Below are 21,703 nucleotides of genomic sequence, written 5' to 3' on the forward strand. Positions count from 1 at the left end.
TACTTTAAAGTGTGACTTAGGAGTGTGCAGTGTGTACAGCGCCAGCTTCCTCTTTTGGCTCATATTCCGTACTGGATTAGCAGAAGAGAGGAAACAAAGTTCTTGAACATACAAATATTTTTTTTCTGACTAAAGATCACAGCTATTGCCATCTTCCACACCTGCCTCAACCCTGACCGCTAAACCCCAGCGCCCTTCTCACGCCCGGAACTCAGGCACCTTTTCCAGAGGCAGGAGCACGTCCCCACCGCCCCCAGGAGACCGGCATCTCTGCCAACAGGCGTTTGGGGCTAAAAGGCGAATTGGCTGGCACGGGTCTGCCCCCGCCCAGCACCCGGCGGCTCAGGCGCTCCCTGCACAAGCCCCACACCCGCATCCCCCCCTCACCGGGGTTTGCAGCCGGAGCCGCGGCTCCTCACGGGCCAAGCGCAGGGCGAAGCTCGGGGCTGCGGCGTCCTGAGGCGAGAATCTCCCGTTAGCGGTGGGCGTCCCACTGGCTGCACATCTGGAGCGGTACCGGGACAGTCAGCGGGCAGAGAGAGAGAGCAAGGAGTTACGGTGTGCCTGCTGGGAACTGGCTTCCGACCCCCAGTAACAGCGACTGAGCTACACACAGTGGCGCAGCTCCCCCGGGAGCAGACTCCCCGCACCCCCTCAGCCTGCCCAGCAGCTGCTGTCAGGGCGCTCTTCTCCTTCGGGCTCCGGCCCATCCTCCAAAAGAGGCAAACAGACCTCAAGAGAAGTTGCTTTTCCCTTCACTGAACTAAGGAACAGGCGTCTCCTTTTATTGGTTTATTTTTAGTTTGTGAGGAAGGAGATAATACCAAACTGCAGAAGATTTCTGCCCAAGACCCTGAACTGCCGGTGGCCTGTGCGGCCAGCCCGGAGCCGAGCAGTTCATTATTTAGGACAGACGGGATTCAGGCTTCTGCCTTTTTCTTGCCCATTCCTTCTTTTTATTTTGCTGACTTCCCTTTCAGACCCTCCGTGTTCGCTGTGACGTCTGGGCGCTTGCTGCAGCCTGAGAGTCTTCTGAACAAAAGGAGATCCATGGCCTGAGAGGCCACAGCCCAGCCACTGATCGCCTGCGTCTCTACCACACAACTTCGACAATAATGTTTTAGAAGGTGTGGATCATAACATTTGTGGCACAGTAATAAAAGATAATTTTTCTAGGGCATTTGTAGATTTGGGTTCAAAAATACGAAACGCTTTAAAGCCAGAATACTCTTTGTAGCTTCTACTTTGCTTATTCTAGTTTGAAAGAAATACTTGGTGATTTGAACATGTTTTCCACATCAATTCAACTAAATTTTTTTAAATTCAAACTTTAAATCTAAAAGAGATAAAAATCCAAACTAAAAAAATAGTGCTGTGCTCATAACTTTTATGGGGGATTCTGGAGTCCAAGGAGGATTTTGCGGTGAAACTGGGTGGCTTTGCGGGTGCTGGAGCAGATTTTTGGGGGAAACTGGGGGATTTTGAGATTCACGATGGATTTTGGCATGAAAAATAGAATTTTTGGGGTGCTGAGGCTGACTTGGGGGTCAAACAGCAATATTTTTGGGGGTCAAAGTGAAAGATTTGGGGGTCAAAGCTGGGTTTGGGGGTCAAACAGGGGAATGCTGTGGGAAAAGTGGGGCATTTGGAGGTCAAACACGGATCTGGGGGCATAGGGCAATTTGTGGGTGAAACGGGGGGCAGCCTGGCGTGTGGTGCTGGAGCTGATGCCAGCTCTGGGGCTGATGGCACCGGAGCGGCTCTGACATCAAATGGGTGGAGAGGCAGCAGACGGGCTCCGTGACAGCCAGCCCCCGCCACACCGCGTGGTACAGCTGAGCTGGGAGTCACCCCTGACTCCTCTATTCTATGTCTTCAAAGTTCATGATCGGAATTACTTTCTCTTCCTTCTTTAACTCTGGGCATTCTCTCTCAAAATGTCCCACTCTCCCACAACGATAGATTCCAATGGTCTGGCAGCACTGACACTGCAGGCAGCGGGTCCATGCTCTGGCAGCACTGACACTGCAGGCAGCGGGTCCATGCTCTGGCAGCACTGACACTGCAGGCAGTGGGTCCATAGCCTGGCAGCACTGACACTGCAGGCAGCGGGTCCATAGCCTGGCAGCACTGACACTGCAGGCAGGGGGTTCATAGCCTGGCAGCACTGACACTGCAGGCAGGGGGTCCATAGCCTGGCAGCACTGACACTGCAGGCAGCGGGTCCATAGCCTGGCAGCACTGACACTGCAGGCAGCGGGTCCCAGAGCCTGGCAGCACTGACACTGCAGGCAGGGGGTTCATAGCCTGGCAGCACTGACACTGCAGGCAGGGGGTCCCAGAGCCTGGCAGCAGGGCAGCACAGCGGGGCTGCGCGGGGCCGCTGGGGCCGAGCCCCAGGCCAGGATGAGGCCGCGCCGCCCGCGAAGCGGGAGCGCCGGGGGCTGCGGGGGGGCCCCGCTCTCCGCGCTGTCTGTGGGCACCGGGTGCCCGTTTCCTCCCGGCACTTCCTCCACCGCCCCACGGCCCCGCCCGGCCGGTGCCCGCGGCCACGCCGGGGTGAGCAGCCGCCCCTGGCACCTGCGGGCGCGGGTTCCGCCGCCCCCCCAGCCCGACCAGGAGCCGCCGACCCCGCTCTTCCACCCGGGAGCGGCGCGGCCCAAACCGGGAGACGCACACAGACCCGCCCCCCCCTCCGCGGGTCACGGACCGCCCCGGCCCCGAGCCCCGGCCCCCGCCGGCTGCCTGCCCGGAGCCGCGGCACCCGGCCCGGCCCTTCGCCCCGCCGGGGCCCGGCCCAGGCAGGGTCCCGGAGCCCCCCGGACCCGCACTGACCGGAGCCGCCGCCCCGGTCACGCCCGCGTGACGAAGGCGCTGAGCCCGCCGTGGGCGGTGCCACCCCACCCCCGACCCCCTTATCACCGCCCCCCCCCTTATCCCCGCCCCTCCCCGGCCGGCCCCGCCCCACCAATCAGAGCAGCCGGTTCACAGACACCGAGTTTATTGCCACGGTCCGGTGGCCCCGAGCCCGCGGGGACCGGCCACCGCCTCCCGCGCTCAGCGTGGGGCCGGGCCGGGCGGGGAGGGGATGGGGATGGGGAGGGGAAGGGGAGGGGGTGGAACTGAGGGTTTCACTGCAACAGGCAGAGGGGAAAGGGGGGGGTGAGGGGTCCCAACCGGGGACGGAGCAGAATCACAGAATCACACAATCGTCTAGGTTGGAAAAGACCTTGAAGATCATCCAGTCCAACCATCAGCCTGACATTGACAATTCCCAACTCCACCAGATCCCTCAGCGCTGGGTCAACCCGACTCTTCAACCCCTCCAGGGATGGGGACTCCCCCCCTGCCCTGGGCAGCCCATTCCAACGCCTGACTACCCGTTCTGGAAAGAAACGCTTCCTAATATCCAGTCTAAACCTGCCCTGGCGCAACTTGAGGCCATTCCCTCTTGTCCTATCACTTACTACTTGGTTAAAAAGACTCATCCCCCCTCTCTGCACCCTCCTTTCAGGGAGTTGCAGAGGGCCAGGAGGTCTCCCCTCAGCCTCCTCTTCTCCAGACTAAACCCCCCCAGTTCCCTCAGCCGCTCCCCATCAGACCTGTGCTCCAGACCCTGCACCAGCTCCGTTGCCCTTCTCTGGACACGCTCGAGTCATTCAATGGCCTTTTTGGAGTGAGGGGCCCAAAAGTGAACCCACTCATCGAGGGGCGGCCTCACCAGTGCCGAGTCCAGGGGCGAGATCCCTTCCCTGTCCCTGCTGGCCAAGCTAGTGCTGATACACTATTACAATATAATATTACAATATAATGGGCTTTAGTGTCGCGGTTGGGGTCCCTTTGTTCTGGTCTCGAACCTTAAATACTGTCGTGGTAATGGCTCTGTATACCGGCTTTTCCCCTCCTACTCCTGTCACAAACCCTCCAAACGTGGTCTTCCACTGTCCTGGCCACCATCTCTCGCCCACAACTGTCACGTCAGCTCCTGAATCAATCATGGCCTGCACTACTATCTCTTCGGTTCCTCCAGGGCGGGGCTGACTTATCCAAACGGTGACCATGGGTTTGTCGCTACAGTCTAAGACCAGAGCCACTGTTCCTGCTCTGGTGTACCCATCGTTTGAGGGGCCCTCCCCGGGTCGCTCTCCGGAGGGTATCCCTGGGTATATCTCACCATCACTCGGGGAGTATAAGAGGAGTCGCCTTTGTTCTGTGCGGGCTGTCTGTAACGCATAGGAGGAGCCCTGCCCCATCCCTGGCTCCCCTGCTCCCATTTCCCTGCTGTAGACGCTTATGCCAGCAGTCTCGTGCCCAGCGACCAGGTTTTCCGCACGCCCAGCACGGCCCATTCCCTGAGGACCGCGGCCCCTGTCGGTTCGCCTGCTGAGGCTTCTTATTGACGCCTCGCATATTGTCTTTCCTATGGGATACAGGTCTTTCGGTGAAATGAATGTCCCCTGGGGAATGTACTAAGGCCTCCTTTTGTACTACTTGCCGGAGGAGGGCGGCGACAGGTGTGTTTAGGGGAATGTCCCTTACAATGCCCTTGATTAACAGATTGGATTGCTGCCTAATACACTCCACTAGCACAGCCTCTTTTGCACCGTCGGGTAGATCTGACTCTAAAACCACACCATGAAGCCTGTTGACAAACTGTAAGAATGGCTCGTTTTGCCCCTGCTTGATGGAGGTCCAAGCGGGCTCCTTCTTCTCCAATTTGGCTACATCCATAAAGGCCTGTTTGCCAGCTTCAGTAGTGGCCGTGAATTCTCTGGGCCGCACTTGTAACTGAGCCGGTATCATTGCAAAAGCGCCCCGCCCTAATAGGCGGCCATGGGTAGGCCCATGTAAGGGGTGCTGCTGATTGGCGGCCGCATGGACTACGGCATTAACTCGGCTTCCCCATGCCTCCTTCCACAGCAAATACATTGCTGGTTTTAACACCGCTTTCGCCAGCTGTCGCATGTCAGAGGGGGTCAGTGGCAATGCTAGAATGGTTTCTAATAGCAAAGTTGTTTCTGGGTGTCCTAAGCCGTGTTCGGCAACTGCCTTAAATAGGGTTTGCACGGCCTTCGCGTCAAGCGGATACCACTCCTGCTGCCCTGTGGGGGTAACCCTGACTGGGTAGGCATGTATTGCTGCAGGCTCAAGCTTCACCCCCGACATAATGCACTCCTTGGCTATGAGTTGCCAATCTGTGGGTGTCCTCGGCACAGGGGATGGCGCCAAGCCCCCCCCCACCAGCCGCCTGTTCTCTCTAACTGCAGCGGATAGTTCCTGCACCGCCCTAGCGAGTTCCCTCATCAGCCCTTTCATTCCCTCCGCCGGCGGCTCTAACGGTGACTGGACCTCCCGCTGGTTGGGCCGCGCCCCCCAACCTCTCTCATGTTTCCATTTTTGGTCATGTTCTGCTTCGTCACTCTCCGATTCGCCATCCGACCCTATCTGGGTCCTTGGCTCCCGCCAATGAGCGAACGGGTCGCTCGGTTCCCTTATATGGCGAGGCTCTGCCGGCCCCACTGCACTCCATGGCGGGCACGCACGGGGGTTTGGGGAGCGCCCGGCAACCAATCACGGTGGGACAGGGAAATTGAGGTTCCAGGATATGAGCTCTGACTCTTCACTTTGAGATCCATGTAAAAAGTCACAGGGCCCACAAAGTTGTGTGCAGTTTTGTTTTTTGCCCACCTGCCTTCATCTGTGAAGGCGCTTCTGATTTCCCTTAGTGGCAGAAGGCGACGCAGGCAAAGTTAGTGGCAGTTTCCCATAGTGCAGGGCACATGCAATTGGAGCTGTGAGCTTTGGCGAGGTGCTGCCAAGGCTGGGTGAGGTGAGGGTCGGGAAGCAGGACTTGCAGATACCTGCCCCTGGAGAAGCGAGAGCTCTCTGCAGTGTTACTGGAGCAAAATATTACAAGTGTCGGAGCAGTCAATTTTGACAGCGTGGTTATATCCTGTTATGGAGGAGGCAGGACGAGAGCTGACTGAATGCCATGGCTGGTGGAGTCCTGGCCGTCCTCTGTGTATTGTTTCTTTGCAGACCTGGCTCCTGACTTCCCAGCTTTAAAAAATGACCGCATGTAGGCTTTTTGTGTGTCAGTGCCGTACTGCCTCCTCCCTGGCTCACCGTGCTGGCTGTCCTGGGCTAAACTTGAGCAAACGCCCTGCTATCGGTGAGCTCTCTGCGATGAGGAAGAGCACAAGAGGAAGCAGAGTCTTAAATGGCAAAGCTGATTCTGGACCTGTTGTTTGTGGAGCAAGGGAGTACGAATACATTGCTGGATGTGGCCTGTGGCAGCCATCCAAGGGTGTTGGAAATGTTGAACACACCTTTCTAAACCCAGTGCAAACAGCTACAGCTGGCCCCAGCACCCGCATCAATAGCCAGGTCTGAAGCAGCTCTGGAGCAATCTGAGGGCTGCTTCTGGCTCATAGTGTCTACAGGATGAGAAAAGCCCCTGCAAGCAGCTCTCTCGTTCCTGTCCTTGTCCCAGGATCCCATTTTCAGGGCCGTGTGTTGGAGATCTGGCACAGCCTAGTTTCAAAACACCCTGTGCGTCACATTCGTGGGGCTTGCTGCTTCACAGCAAAAGTGACTGAAAAAGGCCTGCCTGCCAGGGACTTGGGATTGGGGAGGGTTTGAGTTATTGGCTAGAGGTGGGGGTTTGTCTGGGGCTTTGTCTTGAAATGTCCTGTAAAACAGTGACAGACATGGCTCTGCTCCTTCTTTCAGTACCCCTGGCATAAACCTGCAGACAGCTCCTGTAAAGAGCCCCTTGGAGCACCGCCTGCCTCGCAGACCCCAGAGCAGGCACTGGCTGAAACACGGGCAAGTTGCCTGTTGTATTTAGTGCCCATTAAAATTCCTCGTTACAGCTCTCTCCCAGTGTGCAGGCACTGCAGCTGCCGACGTAGGACCTTTCTTCCTCCCCGGTGCAGGGCACGAGCCAGGCAGAGAGCCGGAAGCCAGCGGTGGTGTGTGTCCAGGAGGTGAAATGGGACGTCGTGGGTGTGCAGTTGCTTGGCTGCTGGGAGCAAGCAGCTTTTATTTTAATGCGTTTGAAGAAATCCCTGGTAAGGCCTCCTTCTGAACACTGCTTCAGGGTTCAGTAGACTCCTGTAGACCAAATTAAATGTTCAGAGCTACTAACACAGAACAGGGAAATGAAGAGGCTATTCTATAAAATAATATTTGTACGAGGAAACAACACGCATATGAGATCTAACGGTGTAAACATTCAGCCTTTTCATGTTTATCACAACTGTGATGTTTCATTCAGAAGAAGATGGGAATGAGGAACAGAAAGTTACCTAGGCTGAAGGTAGAGCAGGACCAGTTAGTGAATGACCAGGGGTTGCTTAGTCCAGACAGGCCAGGAAAGAAATCCCAGGATTAGGCCGAACCTCACTTCTGATGAAACAGCATCAACACCCTGGCAGTGTGAAGGCTGCAAAAGACTGAGAAGACTGCAGTCCTGGAGTTTTGTGGGACTGTTATCTTGAAATGGGCTTTGCCTTGGCAAAGCGATGGCAAATCAAACACTGCCATTGGGCACTCTAACTACAACATCATGAGCCCGTGGGACTCTGTTCTGTAGGACTCGGAAAGATTTAGTTGGAGTGTGAGTCCAGCTGATCAGTATCTCCAGGAGACAGAGATCATGGTCTGAGCACAACACTACACTATGAGCTTTACTGACTGAACCTCTGCTTTTCTACACAAATGCTAGTGATCTCCATCGAGAGAAGGCTGTTTTAGCCAGTCCTCCTGCAAAGCCCTTACACTGGTTAAATCCAAACAGACAGGAGGGCCCTGCTGCAGAGAGCCACAGCAAGCAGAAAGGCAATCGTTTGTTAAAGCCATCTGGAAACCCGTTCCAGCAGAAAACAAAATCCTGACCAGACTGTTGGCAAAACTTCCCACATCTCCAGGCCAGGGGCCATCAGCAACATGTCCACACCTCTGACATCTGGGGTCCACAACAAAGATGGTTTCCAAGAAAAATGAATGTAGTGCTCGAAGGCAGTTTGAACGAAGGTTTTTAACAGGGAAATCCCCACTCCTCTCAGGAGGGGACCCGGGCATCTGGGACCAGCGTAGGACCCCCATTGTCCCCTGGAACCCCGTTGCCTGGGCTCCGCCTAGTAACCCTGCTGTTGCCTGGAAACCCAGGCATCTGGGTGCTAGGCTTTGGAGCCATGGCGTGGTGGGTGCTCCTGATGCTGGTGCTGGCCCCCTGGGTCCCTGGGGTGCACACCTGCCTGTTCTGCTTTGGGCCCGCCATTCAGCGGTCACGGCTCTGCCATGAGATTACTGGGGCCCCCGTCAGTGACCCCCGACATCGACAGTGCCTTGAGGCCCTCGTCCAGGCTGCTGTGCCACTTGCCTCTGTCACCGTGGGTGAGTCATGGAACCCCAGGGACACCCAACCCAATGGGGACCCTGCCCAAGGAGCCCCATCCTGACTGGCACCTCCATCCCACCAGGGACCTCCATCCCAAGAGTCTCCCACCCTGAACAGGACCCCCGAGAACCCTCTGGGGTTCCCCACTTCAGCCAAGGCCCTCATACTGACGCCAGCCAGGATTCCAGGCAGTTGGGGACCCCTTTCCTAAACAGGGACCCCAGGGACCCACCCCAGGCAAACACCCTAAGGACTCCCAACCATGCCACGGTGTCCCCACTCCTAACCTGGACCCCAGGGACCTTTGTGAATCCCAACCTTTCCTGAGACTCTGAGAATCACCCAACCCTGGCCAGGGACACCCTGGGGACTTCCTGGGACCCTCTGGCCCTACCTAAGACCTCAGGAATCCCCAGGGATACCTGACCCTTCCCAGTATCCCTAAGCCCTGATCAGGACTCCAGGAACCCCTGGAAACCCCCAGTCCTTACTGGTCCCAGGGTCGAGGCAGCGTGAGGCCCTTCGGGAGATCATCATGGATGCCCTGCATTTTCTGGAGAAGCAGAGGAACATGAGTGAGCAGGGGACGTGGGACATGTGAGGGGGTAGGGCCAGGACATGGGGCACGGGGGATGGGACGTGGAGGCCTTGAATGGGGAGGGTGGTGAAATACAGGCTATGTGGAGGTCTGGGGGCTGTAAGGGGATATTTGGGGAATCTGAGGGTATATGGCCTTCAAGGTATACAGCTTCTGGGGGGTTTTGAGGGGGTATTTGGGGATATATGGGACTCCAGGATGGATATATGGGGTCGAGGTGAATTGTACAGGGGATCTGCGGGGTCCGGGGAGGGTTTATGGGGATTGGGAGGAGCGCACATCGTCTCACCTGGACTGGTGGGACACCCCAGAGTCTTTTGAGGCGTCTCTGCAGGAAGCCGTCAACACAATCTGGGCGAAGCTGAGCCAGCTGGAGGAAGGTACGGGACCAGTGGGGACACCCACCCAGGACTCCCCCCCTGGGGAACCCCTGAGCCCTGGGACCCCCACTCAAGGGACTGTCACAGACATCCCCACCCTGCACATCTACACCCCATGGACCCTCACCCTGGGCACCCCCGTCCTGGAGAAACCCCCAGGGACCCCATCTGGGCTGGACAAGGGCTGAGCCCTGACAGCTCGTCACAGGGATGTGGATGCCCACTGATCCCCAGTCTAATGCTGCTTCCTCCCCACCAGCTCCAGCCTGCGTCCCGCCCTGTGGTGAGTGCCCATCCCGCTGTCTTGCCACCCCCTGTCCCCTAGCACATCTCCCTTCTCCCTGGGACCACGCACTCTCTCCTCCCAGGGTACCAGCCAGCCGCCCGCGTCTTCCAGTGTGCTACCTGCCGCCTCGTGGACTGCCAGTTTCCCCTGGACTGCCCAGGTACGGGGCCGTGGGGGGCCCAGGCATCCACAGCCCCATCCCGGAGCTGGGTGCCTCCCGGGCTCGGGGGCAACCCTCATTTTGCACACATGGGCACGTGGGCAGGGCCCACCGTGAGTGCCAAGGTGCGTGCCCAGCCACCCCCCCGCGAGCCCCAGAGTGCGTGCAGCCACCCAGGAGCGCGGTCATTTCTGTCAGTGACTGAGCAGGTGGGAGCTCACGTGCCTGTCCATGCTCCCAGTGCAGGACACGTGGACCCACGCGGGTGAAGCCATCACACTGCACTGCGACGTGCCCTTTGCCACCCCGTCCGACCTGCCCGTTACCTGGATGTTTGCCAAGGATGTGAGTTGCACAGGCGTGGGCAAGGGTGTACGTAGACATTCGTGAGAGGACTGGGCATGGGTAACAAGGCCTGCGTGCACACAGCTGTGTGCTTGGCGCGAGGACTATCGATAGATACGGGTATTGCTTGTACAGGAGATACGTGTGCTGTCAGCAGCACGTGTGTAAGCACGCACAGGATGCAAGCGAGTGCCCGCCCACGTGCAGGGTGCACTCAAGCAGGAGGCGGGTCACTCGTGTGTTTGCAGATTCATGTGCGCTTGTGCGCACTTGTGTGTGAAGGAAGCGACTTCTCCATGTGCTCTGCTTGTGCAGCCCTGTGTGCACACACACAGGGCACAAGGAGCACGTGTGGGACACAAGGTGCATGCGTGTGCATGAGCAAAGGGTACAAGAAGAATGAAGGGGGCATGATGGGCATGTGCAGGACACGGATGCCTTTGTGTGCACATGTATGCTGTCTCGTGTACCTGGTGGACCAGGCTGCAGTGATGTGTTCCCCCGTCCCCAGCTGCGCACACAGGATCTGGCAGTGTTTGATGAGCTGCAGGAGAGTGTGGAGGGACCTCTCAGTCTGACCCTCCAGGACCCCGTTCCAGGAACCGTCGCCTGTGTCCTGGGGGTCCTCTCTGAGCCCTTGGTCCGCAAGTACTTCTACCTCAACGGTGAGCCCAGACAGCTGCGTGCCCTGGGGGCAATGAGCAGTGGAGGGTGGAGCAGGACCCCAGACACCTGGGTCCATGGGAGGGGGGTGCATGGGGGTGTGAGCAGGGTGCCAGGACACCACAGGTGGAGTGGAGCAGGTGGTCCCTGACGCACGGCTCCTCTGGGGACAGTGGGGCACGTGGGGTGGCGCAGGGGCCCCCGGACACCTGGGTCCCTGGGGCAGGGAGGTCTGTGGCTGGAGCAGGTGCTGCAGGCACACCTGGTCCCTGGGGGGCAGTGCCCCGTGACCCGAGGTGCCTTGGTCCCCACAGTATCAGGGGGAAGCCTGGAGGCAGAGCAGGAACTCCAGGCCCAGTTCAGAGCTGTGCTGCGCTGGCCCGAACGCAGGACTCCCCTGCACCACATGGCATCGCTGGGGCTGGGGCTGGCACTTGGCTTCATGGCGCTCGTGCTGCTGCTGGTGTGAGTCCTCCTGACCTGGTGAACCTTACCCTGTCATCCCCGTGCTTCTGGGGCTCCCTGCATGGCACTCCCAAACCCCCCTGGACCCTCGATCCCTCGGGATTCCCTACAGATGCAAGGGCTCCCAGGTGTCCAAGGTGGCGCAGAGACTGCCAGGACTCCTAAACTCACAAGGCCCTCTGTTTTCCCCTGGGACTCCCATTGTCCTCTGGCCCATTCCAGGACCCCTCCCTTGCACCCAGGACAACGCCAGGCTGCCTTGCTTCCCCCAAATTCCCTAACTGCCCCTGAGACCCTGCCACTTTTCACCCCTTTTCCCCAGAACCCCCACTGTCCCTTTGCGGGCTGCAGTTACAGTCAGTTGACCCAGTTGCCCCCAGGGTCCCGTACTTTCACCCTTAGACCCATCAGTTGCCCCTAGGGCCCCCCCTATGCCCCATGATTCCCCCCACCCCAGATTTCTCCATTCACCTCCTCTTTCTCCATTCCTCCTTCTGCCTCCCAGGGCCACCTGGCAATGCTGGAGCATCCTAGGCCTCCGTGACACCGGGACATCCCGCAGATCTGGACAACAGGGTCCTCCAGGGGATTCCAGATGCCTGGATTTGCCGTAGGGGAGCTTGACGTGTCGCTCCCTCCCTGAGGACCAAAATTCCTGCAGTTGCTCTTCTTGCATTGGGAGTAGCATGTGTAAATTAAAACAGTCTAAAACCAGAACTGCAGAGTTCTAAATAACTGGATTATGATGGAGATGGAGATCTGGGGGTCTTGGGCTTGCATACAGAAATCTATGGGCTTGCACACAGAAGAACTGGCTACTGGGCAGCACGTAAGCAGTCCAAAAAACAGTTGTGACGCTCCTGACCCTGCAGTCCAACAGCTAGCACTAAGGGAAAGTCAGCTGCGGGAAAGCTTTCTCTTGATACTCATGTATCAGAGACACTAATGTATAATAATGCCTTTATTATGTCATGGCCACTACAAATGCCAAGTTTCTTTCTCCTCCAATTGTTTGCCTAAAAGCATTTTACCACATACGCTTCTACCTCTGTATAACCCAGTTGACTTAAATTTGGATAAATTGCTGCTACAGATTTTTTAGATGTTATGTCTGTAACGAAACAGCCAAACAGTAGAGGAGGAATGCTATAAAGTTCCGTGAAGAAGAGAGTAGAAAAATCCCTTAAGACTGTGATCACGGTATCTCCAGCGCTCTATGTTGCCTTTAAATGTACCTAGACTTACGTTAGAAAAAACAGCTATCAGAACAATATGAAAAAACAGGCTGCAAACACAGTACGCAGAGGTTGCCCATATGCTGTTGGTGCCTTTGGTCCCAAGCAGTTGGTAAAACGCTTCCGGCACCTGGGCTGACATTCCAGCTGTGTTTAACTCTTTGGTGCTGTCAGTGCTGGTGGGGGTTGAGAAGCCTGAGCTGTGATCTCTGGGCTGAAGACCCAGCCTGTGCTCCCCCATCCTGCAGAGGCCGATCCGGACTCAGGCAAGGACCTTCTCCTCCTGCAGTCATCTGGCCACGCGACAGAGCCACCCTGGGCTCATCCTGGAGGCTGCAGCTCCCATTCCTTACCCAAGTAATAATGTTTCCCATTAGGAACACACTGTGGTTTTGTGATCCCTGCCTATTTCGTCTGCTGCTAACAAGCAGATGTGGAGGGGTGGAAATCCCACTCCTTTCAGTCACAGAGGAAATGCGCCATCCTCTGCATCACCCAGCTTGCCACCACAAGCAGAGGAACCCATGGAAGTGGGGGATAGCAGCCCACAGTCCTCACCCCAAAAGCAAAGTAGATAAGACAGGGGACATGTTTTTGTTACATATGTTTTTTCTTATATATTTCCTGCAAACAAGCAAGAAATCAAGCAAAAGTAGCAGAAGGCTTGTGTGGATGAGCAAGGAGTTCCTGAGTAAACTCAGACATATAAAGGAAGTGTTCAAGAGATGGAGGCAGGGTATGATGGCTGATGGAATGAAGAGCTGCCCAATCATTCAGGGATGGGGCTGAGAAAGCCAAGGCTGGCCTGGAGTTGAATCTGGCAAGAGATGTGAAGGGAAGCAAGAGAGATTTCTACAAGGATGTAAACAAAGGGAATACTAGGGAAAGTGTGGGTCTGCTGCTCAATCCCCATTCAGGGGCCCTGGTGACACAGGACATGGAAAAGGCCGAGGTCATCAACGAGTTCTTCACTTCTATCTTTACTGGGAAGACCAGCCTTCAGGAATCGCAGCCCCAGAAGATCAGGGGAAAAGTCCGAAGCAAGTAAAACGTACTCTTGGTGGAAGAGAATCAGATTAGGGAATACGTAAGCAAACTGGACATATGGAAGTTCATGGGCCCTGATGGAATACACCTGCTAGTGCACTCAATAATCAATTATGGCAAGGGAGAGTGGGGAAAGCCCCGTCCTCAAGGTGGGACACACCCCCTGGAGAGGCCACACCCTTCTTGCAGCAGGCCCCACCCACCAAGACAAGCCACACCCCTCAAAGCCCCCATTTACCCCCTGGTTTGGAAAAGGAAACACAGTGAAGGCTCCACCCCTGTGCTGTGACACACCCCAGGAGAGGCCACAGCCCTACTGGGACAATACTGGGACAAGCCACGCCCCTGTGGTCAGGCCACGCCCCCACCGGGACAGACCCACAGCTGCAGGGGGGGGGGGGGGGGAGAGCAAAGGCTCCGCCCCCTGGGGAGAGGCCACACCCCCGGGAAGGCTCCACCCAGGAGGTTTTAACCCATGAAGGTTAAGGGAGAAATGGGGCAGAAATGGGGCGGATGGGGGTCCCGGGTCACCGGGGCTGCGGTTGAGTGAAGGCCGATGGCAGCCATGGAGCCAGGGGCCGGAAGGACCAGGACCCCGTCGCCTGCGGAGGGGCTCACGGCCGGTCCCGCTCCCCCGCATCTGTGACGTTGTGAGGGGGTGACATCATAATGGGGCAACTCCAGAACCACCGGGCAGGGTTTCCAGGACGATGCTGGAGGGCCACAACAAAGCCCCGCAGCGCCGCAGGGAGAAGCACCTGCCACTGCCTCGGGCTGCAGCAGGGGTGACAGCTCAGCACCAGCCAGCTCTTCATCCTCACGCCCGGAGAGGAAGGTGAGGGAGATGGCTTGTGCCAGCTTCAGCGATCGCTGCCTGGAGGGGAACGGCTGTGACGTGACCATCAGCGTGGACGGCGTCAAGTTCGAGGCTCACAAGACCGTCCTCTGTAGCTGCAGTGACTATTTCAGGTCAGTGCTGGACGCAGGAGGGGATGGGGACAAACGGCATTTCCTGGCCTGGGTCACAGCGCCTGGGGGTATCTCCAGCGCTTCCAACAGCACTGAACTCTCACCCAGCAGCTCCTGTGGTCCTGGTCCCTCCCTGGGCACCAGAAATCACCCCCAGCCCAGCACCGACCAGCAGCTCTGAGGCGGTGCCTGACGAGCCCCGAGGCGGTGCAGGGCTGGCAGCCCTCGGGCATGAGGTTTTCCTTCCCCACAGGCCGTTACTCGCAGCTGCTCTTGCTGAAGCGAGGGGACCCCTCGCCCTGTCACTCTCTGGCCACAGCCGGAGGCTGTGGCTCCTTTTTACAGCCCCCAGCTTGTCAAACAGGCACTAACCCACTGCCTGGCCTCCCGGCACGGCTACTGCGGGTGCCCACCCTGGTCCCCGGGGAAGGCGGCCCAGGGGATCACGGGGTCCGGGCTTAACCCAGCAAAGCTGGTTTTTCCCCCAGCGCTGCTTTGGTTTTGCAGGGCTTTGTTCAGCAGCAGGTGCAACAGAGCCGAGAAGACAGTATATAGAATCCCCGGCACTTCACCCGACACGATGAGGCTCATCATCAACTACGCCTACACCGGGACAGTGCCGGTCACGGCCGACAATGTGGAGAGTTTGCTCATGGCAGCAGACCAGTTCAATGTCATGGGCATCGTCGGGCTGTGCTGCGAGTTCCTCAAATCCCAGCTCTGCTTGGAAAATTGCATCAGCATCTGGAGGCTCACAGGGTGCTATCACTCTCCCGACCTGCGAGACGCGGCCGACGCGTTCATCCTCCGCCACTTCGCGGAGGTGACCCGGGTGTCCGCGGAGCTGCTCGACCTCTCCGTCCCCGAGCTCAGTCTCCTCGTCGAGCAGGCCGAGCGCGGCGGGACACGAGCCGACGCCGTCTGCGAGGCTGTCGAGAGGTGGGTCGCTCACAACCTGCCCAGACGCCAGCAGCGCCACGCAGCCTTGCAGCAGCCACAGCGCAGCTCCCACGCGCGTGGGTGACGCGGCACCAATCCCAGACAACGTCCGTCCTCCTGGTTTTCTCTACTTGGATGAATTTCACCTCTTCGACCTACAGTGAAACGACATGATAAGTCCGTATGGTGGTTTCTGTTGTGTGGGGTTTTTTTCCCTTCTTTTAAACCAACTAGAACACACCCCATGAGAGGAACAATTGCTTGGAGGTTGGGTAGGTTGTTCTTGTGTATTAACCCCATTTGTGCCATGACAAGCAGCACCTTCCACTAACAGGTTACAGCCATTTCTCCGGTGGTGCCTCCATAGCAATCGCAGCAACCCTCACTGCACACAGCCTGCGCCTTCTCCTGAAAAGCCCATGGAATAACACAAGGAAAACACAATGATAAGGGCTTGAACACTCCTCACTGGCTGAGAATTTGGTTGCAGTTTCAAGAGATTGTCTGTATTTCCTTTTTTCAGAGTGTTTACAGACCCCTGAATCTCCAGTGTCGCCATCATTCAAAGCCGGCGAGAGACCCCACTGCCGGCCCTTGGAGAAAGCCAGAGCAGGGACCAAACCCAGCCAGGGCAGCAGGGGAAGCCCAGGAGATCACAACAGACCCAGATGCCGAGTTACCAGCAGACCTGGCAAACCCATCACTGCCCTGTCATAGAGTCACAGGATGGTTTGGGTTGGAAGGGACCTTAAAGACCATCCAGTCCCACGCCCTGGCACGGGCAGGGACACCTTCCACTAGCCCAGGTTGCCCAAAGCCCCGTCCAGCCTGGCCTTGAACCCTTCCAGGGAGGGGGCAGCCACAGCTTCTCTGGGCAACCTGTGCCAGGGCCTCACCACCCTCACTGGGAAGAATTTCTTCCTTAGATCTAATCTAAATCTTCCCTCTGTCAGTTTAAAACCGGTACCCCTCGTCCTGTCTCTACACCCCTGATCAAGAGTCCCTCCCCCCTTTCCTGTAGCCCCTTTCAGTCCTGGGAGGCCGCTCTAAGGTCTCCCCGGAGCCTTTTCTTCTCCAGCTGAACACCCCCAACTCTCTCAGCCTGTCCTCACAGGGGAGGTGCTCCAGCCCCTCGAGCATCTTCGTGGCCTCCTCTGGACCCTCTCGAGCTGGGGGATCCCCTCTGAGGTCCCCAGAGCTGGACACAGCACTGCAGGGGGGGGTCTCACCAGAGCTGAGCAGGGGGGAGAATCCCCTCCCTCGACCTGCTGCCCACACTGCTCTGGACACAGCCCAGGACACGGTTGGCTTTCTGGGCTGCAAGTGCACGTTGCTGGCTCACAGTCACTGTTTCTTACATGAAATGTGTCTTTAAGTCATTTAATCTTTCTATAGTCATTTCCCCATCTACAAAGGGACATAACAAACCTTATTGTCCTTTATAAAGGATGAGAAGGGCTGTATGAAAAAAAGTCACATTTTTATCACTATTGTTACTATTAACCTAACATAAGCAAGATGATTTGTCAAATGACGGGTTTAATGACACATACTTATCAGAAGTTAAGTAGTGACACTGGCAGAAAAGCCCCATATACTACTTTCTACAGTTGGTCACACTGACAAAAACAAGGCTTGTTTAATACAGAAATGTCCCTGATAAATTCTGGAACTTCCCCACAGAGCAAAAGCTTTGTATAATCCCTTAATGAGGAGCAGAAGACCAACCCAGGACGGACATTACCCAATTTAAAAGTTGATACGACTCCGGGGTCACCCATCACAAGCGTGAAAACACGCCTGACACATTTTCCCCGCAGGAGCTCCATGAGCACAGACGGCACCAACAACCTCTGCCACTGCTTTCAGCACGTGGAGAAAGAAACACCCACGTTTGGATAAATCCATCAGCAGCCCGGCTGTTCAGGAAAAGCCAGGCTGCCAAACTCGGTGTCGAGAGCAGCAATGGGCTAAGGCAGTCAGAGGGTGAGCGTGGGCGTTACAAACTGCTGCTATGAACCGCCCCGCTGTGAAATCCAGTCGATGTTCAGCCTGTGACTGGGTTCATCACGCTGTGCTTGTGCCACATCGAAGAGAGGAGCTGAGAAGATGTAAAACCAAGGGAGGAGGTGTTGCTTTCAGAGTTAAGTTGCTGAATTTGGCAAGATACATGGACCTTCGGTCCCCTTAATATGTGAGCAGAGCAAATTTTCACACTTACTGAATCAAACTGTACACACCGCGCCGCTTTATCCCTCGAGCTCAGTTCCTGACTAAGTCATGATCACCACTAAGTGCAGCCCAGTTTTTCACTCACGTCAAACAGTTAAAAGAGAACATTGCAAAGGAGACATCTCTGTCCACTTTGCACGGTACAGCATCAGCTCTTGTGTGAGGCAGAACTGGCACAGGCTGTGCGATGCACTGCAAGGAGCACTGCTACAGAGCACTTCTGTCCAATTCAGTAGCTCAGTAGGCTCTAATTTAAGGTTACATTTAAATGCACAATAACATACGAAATGATACAGAATCTTACTGCAAGTAAGATGATTTTAGGCCTTCATATACTTAGTATTGCTTTTTCCCCCAGCCAGTACCTTTACTTGTTAGATTTAACCCAGAGAGCACTTAAGTAATGTTTGTTTCTCTAACAGTCTCACCACACAGAGAGGAAACTGCTCATTCAGCATCATTCTGCCGATCTCTGCACACCGGGGCACCCTGCGACCTTGGAGACGTCTCTGACTTAAGCACAGGGGTGACCTGCTGCCGGTCCCAGCCCGCCTGCCAGCTCCTCCACACAGGGCAGCAAACAGTCCTGTCCATGTGAACTCTTTCCGCCCGCTCCAAAAATGGAACCAGCAGGGGTTGCCTGGGTGGAGCACAGCGGGCGCGGCTCCATCCCAACACCCCTGTCTGGATTTGCACTTCACACGTGATAGGGAGAAACCTTACAGAAATCTTTCATGAAAGGTTCATTTAGATAGTTGACTATGATAATGGGTTTTATTTGCATCCAATTTTAGTTATATAAAGGTTGGGCAAGGGTGTTTAAGAAAAAAGCATCACAGGCAATATTGTCTCCTCCTTCCTACAAAAAATAAGATCATGATCTGGAAAGGCACCTGCTGAGCTGACAGTTTATTACAGAGAGAGAACAGTGATAAGAGCAAAAGGATAAGGGCAACTGGTTAGAAGTACTGCTGTTCACTAACATACACCCAGCTGTCTCCTCCGCTCCAGCCGATGCCTCTTCTGGCTTACCTGACTGTACCTCCCACGTTTATTTGATGAATAAACAACAAAAATATACCAGTCGGCTGACCTGGCATAGTCACAGTTCTTATTTTTCAAACACAGCATTTTTTCCCCTTTCTCCTATCACAGTTCTCACCAGTGTAAGTGCTGACCGAGAGCACAGAGTTACCCAAACAGTTTTAAAACTCACAGTGCTGATACTGTATGTCTTAGCTGCAAGACCTCACACAGCAGTCTACCTCTGCACTAGCAACACTTGCGCTACCCAGGAAAAATTGCTTTGCTTACTTGTGAGAAAAAGAAGATCTTTTGCTTCCAGCAGCAGACACGTGGTGTTCAGGCACTACATACTGCGCATGCCTCTTGAAGAGCTGAAATCAGTTTCACTCCCTGGAAAGAAGGGAAGAGTAAAAACATGATGGAAATTAGAACTCAAAGACTCTTTGCCAAATCACAGTGAATCACAAGCATCCTTCCTTTGCCCGTCCCCCCGCTGCAGAAGCCACGTCAGGACTCGGCTGGGACCGTTTGCTGTGACGACCTGTTGGCTTTCTCCCAGCCACCAACGCATGTGGCTGGATTAGGCTCAGAATACTTCAACCAGGGAATCAGAAAGCTGTTGTAAACACTGGCATCAATAATACAGATTGTCATTTAAAAGCAGAGCACATAAAAAAACCCTCCTAAGGGAAGATTCTGAATGGCCTCTTCCACATACACAGTATTTCTTTCTGTGGAGGTAAAGCCAGCTGAAAACCACAGGAAACAGCCAGGAAGAGCAGAAAATTCGCTGCAGTAAATACACAAATTGCAAAGCATGTCCTAGCTTGACCTCACACATACTTTAAAACGAAGACTTAGGAGTGTGCAGTGTGTACAGCGCCAGCTTCCTCTTTTGGCTCATATTCCGTACTGGATTAGCAGAAGAGAGGAAACAAAGTTCTTGAACATACAAATATTTTTTTTCTGACTAAAGATCACAGCTATTGCCATCTTCCACACCTGCCTCAACCCTGACCGCTAAACCCCAGCGCCCTTCTCACGCCCGGAACTCAGGCACCTTTTCCAGAGGCAGGAGCACGTCCCCACCGCCCCCAGGAGACCGGCATCTCTGCCAACAGGCGTTTGGGGCTAAAAGGCGAATTGGCTGGCACGGGTCTGCCCCCGCCCAGCACCCGGCGGCTCAGGCGCTCCCTGCACAAGCCCCACACCCGCATCCCCCCCTCACCGGGGTTTGCAGCCGGAGCCGCGGCTCCTCACGGGCCAAGCGCAGGGCGAAGCTCGGGGCTGCGGCGTCCTGAGGCGAGAATCTCCCGTTAGCGGTGGGCGTCCCACTGGCTGCACATCTGGAGCGGTACCGGGACAGTCAGCGGGCAGAGAGAGAGAGCAAGGAGTTACGGTGTGCCTGCTGGGAACTGGCTTCCGACCCCCAGTAACAGCGACTGAGCTACACACAGTGGCGCAGCTCCCCCGGGAGCAGACTCCCCGCACCCCCTCAGCCTGCCCAGCAGCTGCTGTCAGGGCGCTCTTCTCCTTCGGGCTCCGGCCCATCCTCCAAAAGAGGCAAACAGACCTCAAGAGAAGTTGCTTTTCCCTTCACTGAACTAAGGAACAGGCGTCTCCTTTTATTGGTTTATTTTTAGTTTGTGAGGAAGGAGATAATACCAAACTGCAGAAGATTTCTGCCCAAGACCCTGAACTGCCGGTGGCCTGTGCGGCCAGCCCGGAGCCGAGCAGTTCATTATTTAGGACAGACGGGATTCAGGCTTCTGCCTTTTTCTTGCCCATTCCTTCTTTTTATTTTGCTGACTTCCCTTTCAGACCCTCCGTGTTCGCTGTGACGTCTGGGCGCTTGCTGCAGCCTGAGAGTCTTCTGAACAAAAGGAGATCCATGGCCTGAGAGGCCACAGCCCAGCCACTGATCGCCTGCGTCTCTACCACACAACTTCGACAATAATGTTTTAGAAGGTGTGGATCATAACATTTGTGGCACAGTAATAAAAGATAATTTTTCTAGGGCATTTGTAGATTTGGGTTCAAAAATACGAAACGCTTTAAAGCCAGAATACTCTTTGTAGCTTCTACTTTGCTTATTCTAGTTTGAAAGAAATACTTGGTGATTTGAACATGTTTTCCACATCAATTCAACTAAATTTTTTTAAATTCAAACTTTAAATCTAAAAGAGATAAAAATCCAAACTAAAAAAATAGTGCTGTGCTCATAACTTTTATGGGGGATTCTGGAGTCCAAGGAGGATTTTGCGGTGAAACTGGGTGGCTTTGCGGGTGCTGGAGCAGATTTTTGGGGGAAACTGGGGGATTTTGAGATTCACGATGGATTTTGGCATGAAAAATAGAATTTTTGGGGTGCTGAGGCTGACTTGGGGGTCAAACAGCAATATTTTTGGGGGTCAAAGTGAAAGATTTGGGGGTCAAAGCTGGGTTTGGGGGTCAAACAGGGGAATGCTGTGGGAAAAGTGGGGCATTTGGAGGTCAAACACGGATCTGGGGGCATAGGGCAATTTGTGGGTGAAACGGGGGGCAGCCTGGCGTGTGGTGCTGGAGCTGATGCCAGCTCTGGGGCTGATGGCACCGGAGCGGCTCTGACATCAAATGGGTGGAGAGGCAGCAGACGGGCTCCGTGACAGCCAGCCCCCGCCACACCGCGTGGTACAGCTGAGCTGGGAGTCACCCCTGACTCCTCTATTCTATGTCTTCAAAGTTCATGATCGGAATTACTTTCTCTTCCTTCTTTAACTCTGGGCATTCTCTCTCAAAATGTCCCACTCTCCCACAACGATAGATTCCAATGGTCTGGCAGCACTGACACTGCAGGCAGCGGGTCCATGCTCTGGCAGCACTGACACTGCAGGCAGCGGGTCCATGCTCTGGCAGCACTGACACTGCAGGCAGTGGGTCCATAGCCTGGCAGCACTGACACTGCAGGCAGCGGG

General features: G+C 55.5%; 2 protein-coding genes across 2 annotated transcripts; both read left to right on the forward strand.

The window, feature by feature from the left end:
* The first annotated feature begins 8,198 nt into the window (after window positions 1–8,198).
* Window positions 8,199–11,305, forward strand: LOC141951246 (sperm acrosome membrane-associated protein 6-like). The gene is made up of 8 exons (XM_074887246.1): window positions 8,199–8,400; window positions 8,905–8,979; window positions 9,314–9,382; window positions 9,642–9,665; window positions 9,751–9,828; window positions 10,070–10,173; window positions 10,685–10,838; window positions 11,151–11,305. The coding sequence occupies exons 1-8, from the start codon at window positions 8,199–8,201 to the stop codon at window positions 11,303–11,305; spliced, it is 861 nt and encodes a 286-aa protein (XP_074743347.1).
* Window positions 11,306–15,014: 3,709 nt separating this feature from the next.
* Window positions 15,015–15,639, forward strand: LOC141951282 (kelch-like protein 10). Its single transcript, XM_074887332.1, has one exon. It carries the CDS (start codon window positions 15,133–15,135, stop codon window positions 15,574–15,576), a length of 444 nt encoding a protein of 147 aa, XP_074743433.1. The 5' UTR covers window positions 15,015–15,132; the 3' UTR covers window positions 15,577–15,639.
* Window positions 15,640–21,703: the final 6,064 nt, after the last annotated feature.

The sequence above is a fragment of the Strix uralensis genome, chromosome 17, assembly GCF_047716275.1.
Source record: "Strix uralensis isolate ZFMK-TIS-50842 chromosome 17, bStrUra1, whole genome shotgun sequence".
NCBI lineage: Eukaryota > Metazoa > Chordata > Aves > Strigiformes > Strigidae > Strix > Strix uralensis.

Coding starts and splice junctions, on each gene's coding strand:
- LOC141951246 (XM_074887246.1), top strand. CDS start 8,199: ATGGCGTGGTGGGTGCTCCTGATGCTGGTGCTGGCCCCCTGGGTCCCT. Junction 9,829..10,069: donor GTTTCCCCTGGACTGCCCAG/GTACGGGGCCGT, acceptor CCATGCTCCCAG/TGCAGGACACGTGGACCCAC. Junction 10,839..11,150: donor CAAGTACTTCTACCTCAACG/GTGAGCCCAGAC, acceptor TGGTCCCCACAG/TATCAGGGGGAAGCCTGGAG.
- LOC141951282 (XM_074887332.1), top strand. CDS start 15,133: ATGAGGCTCATCATCAACTACGCCTACACCGGGACAGTGCCGGTCACG.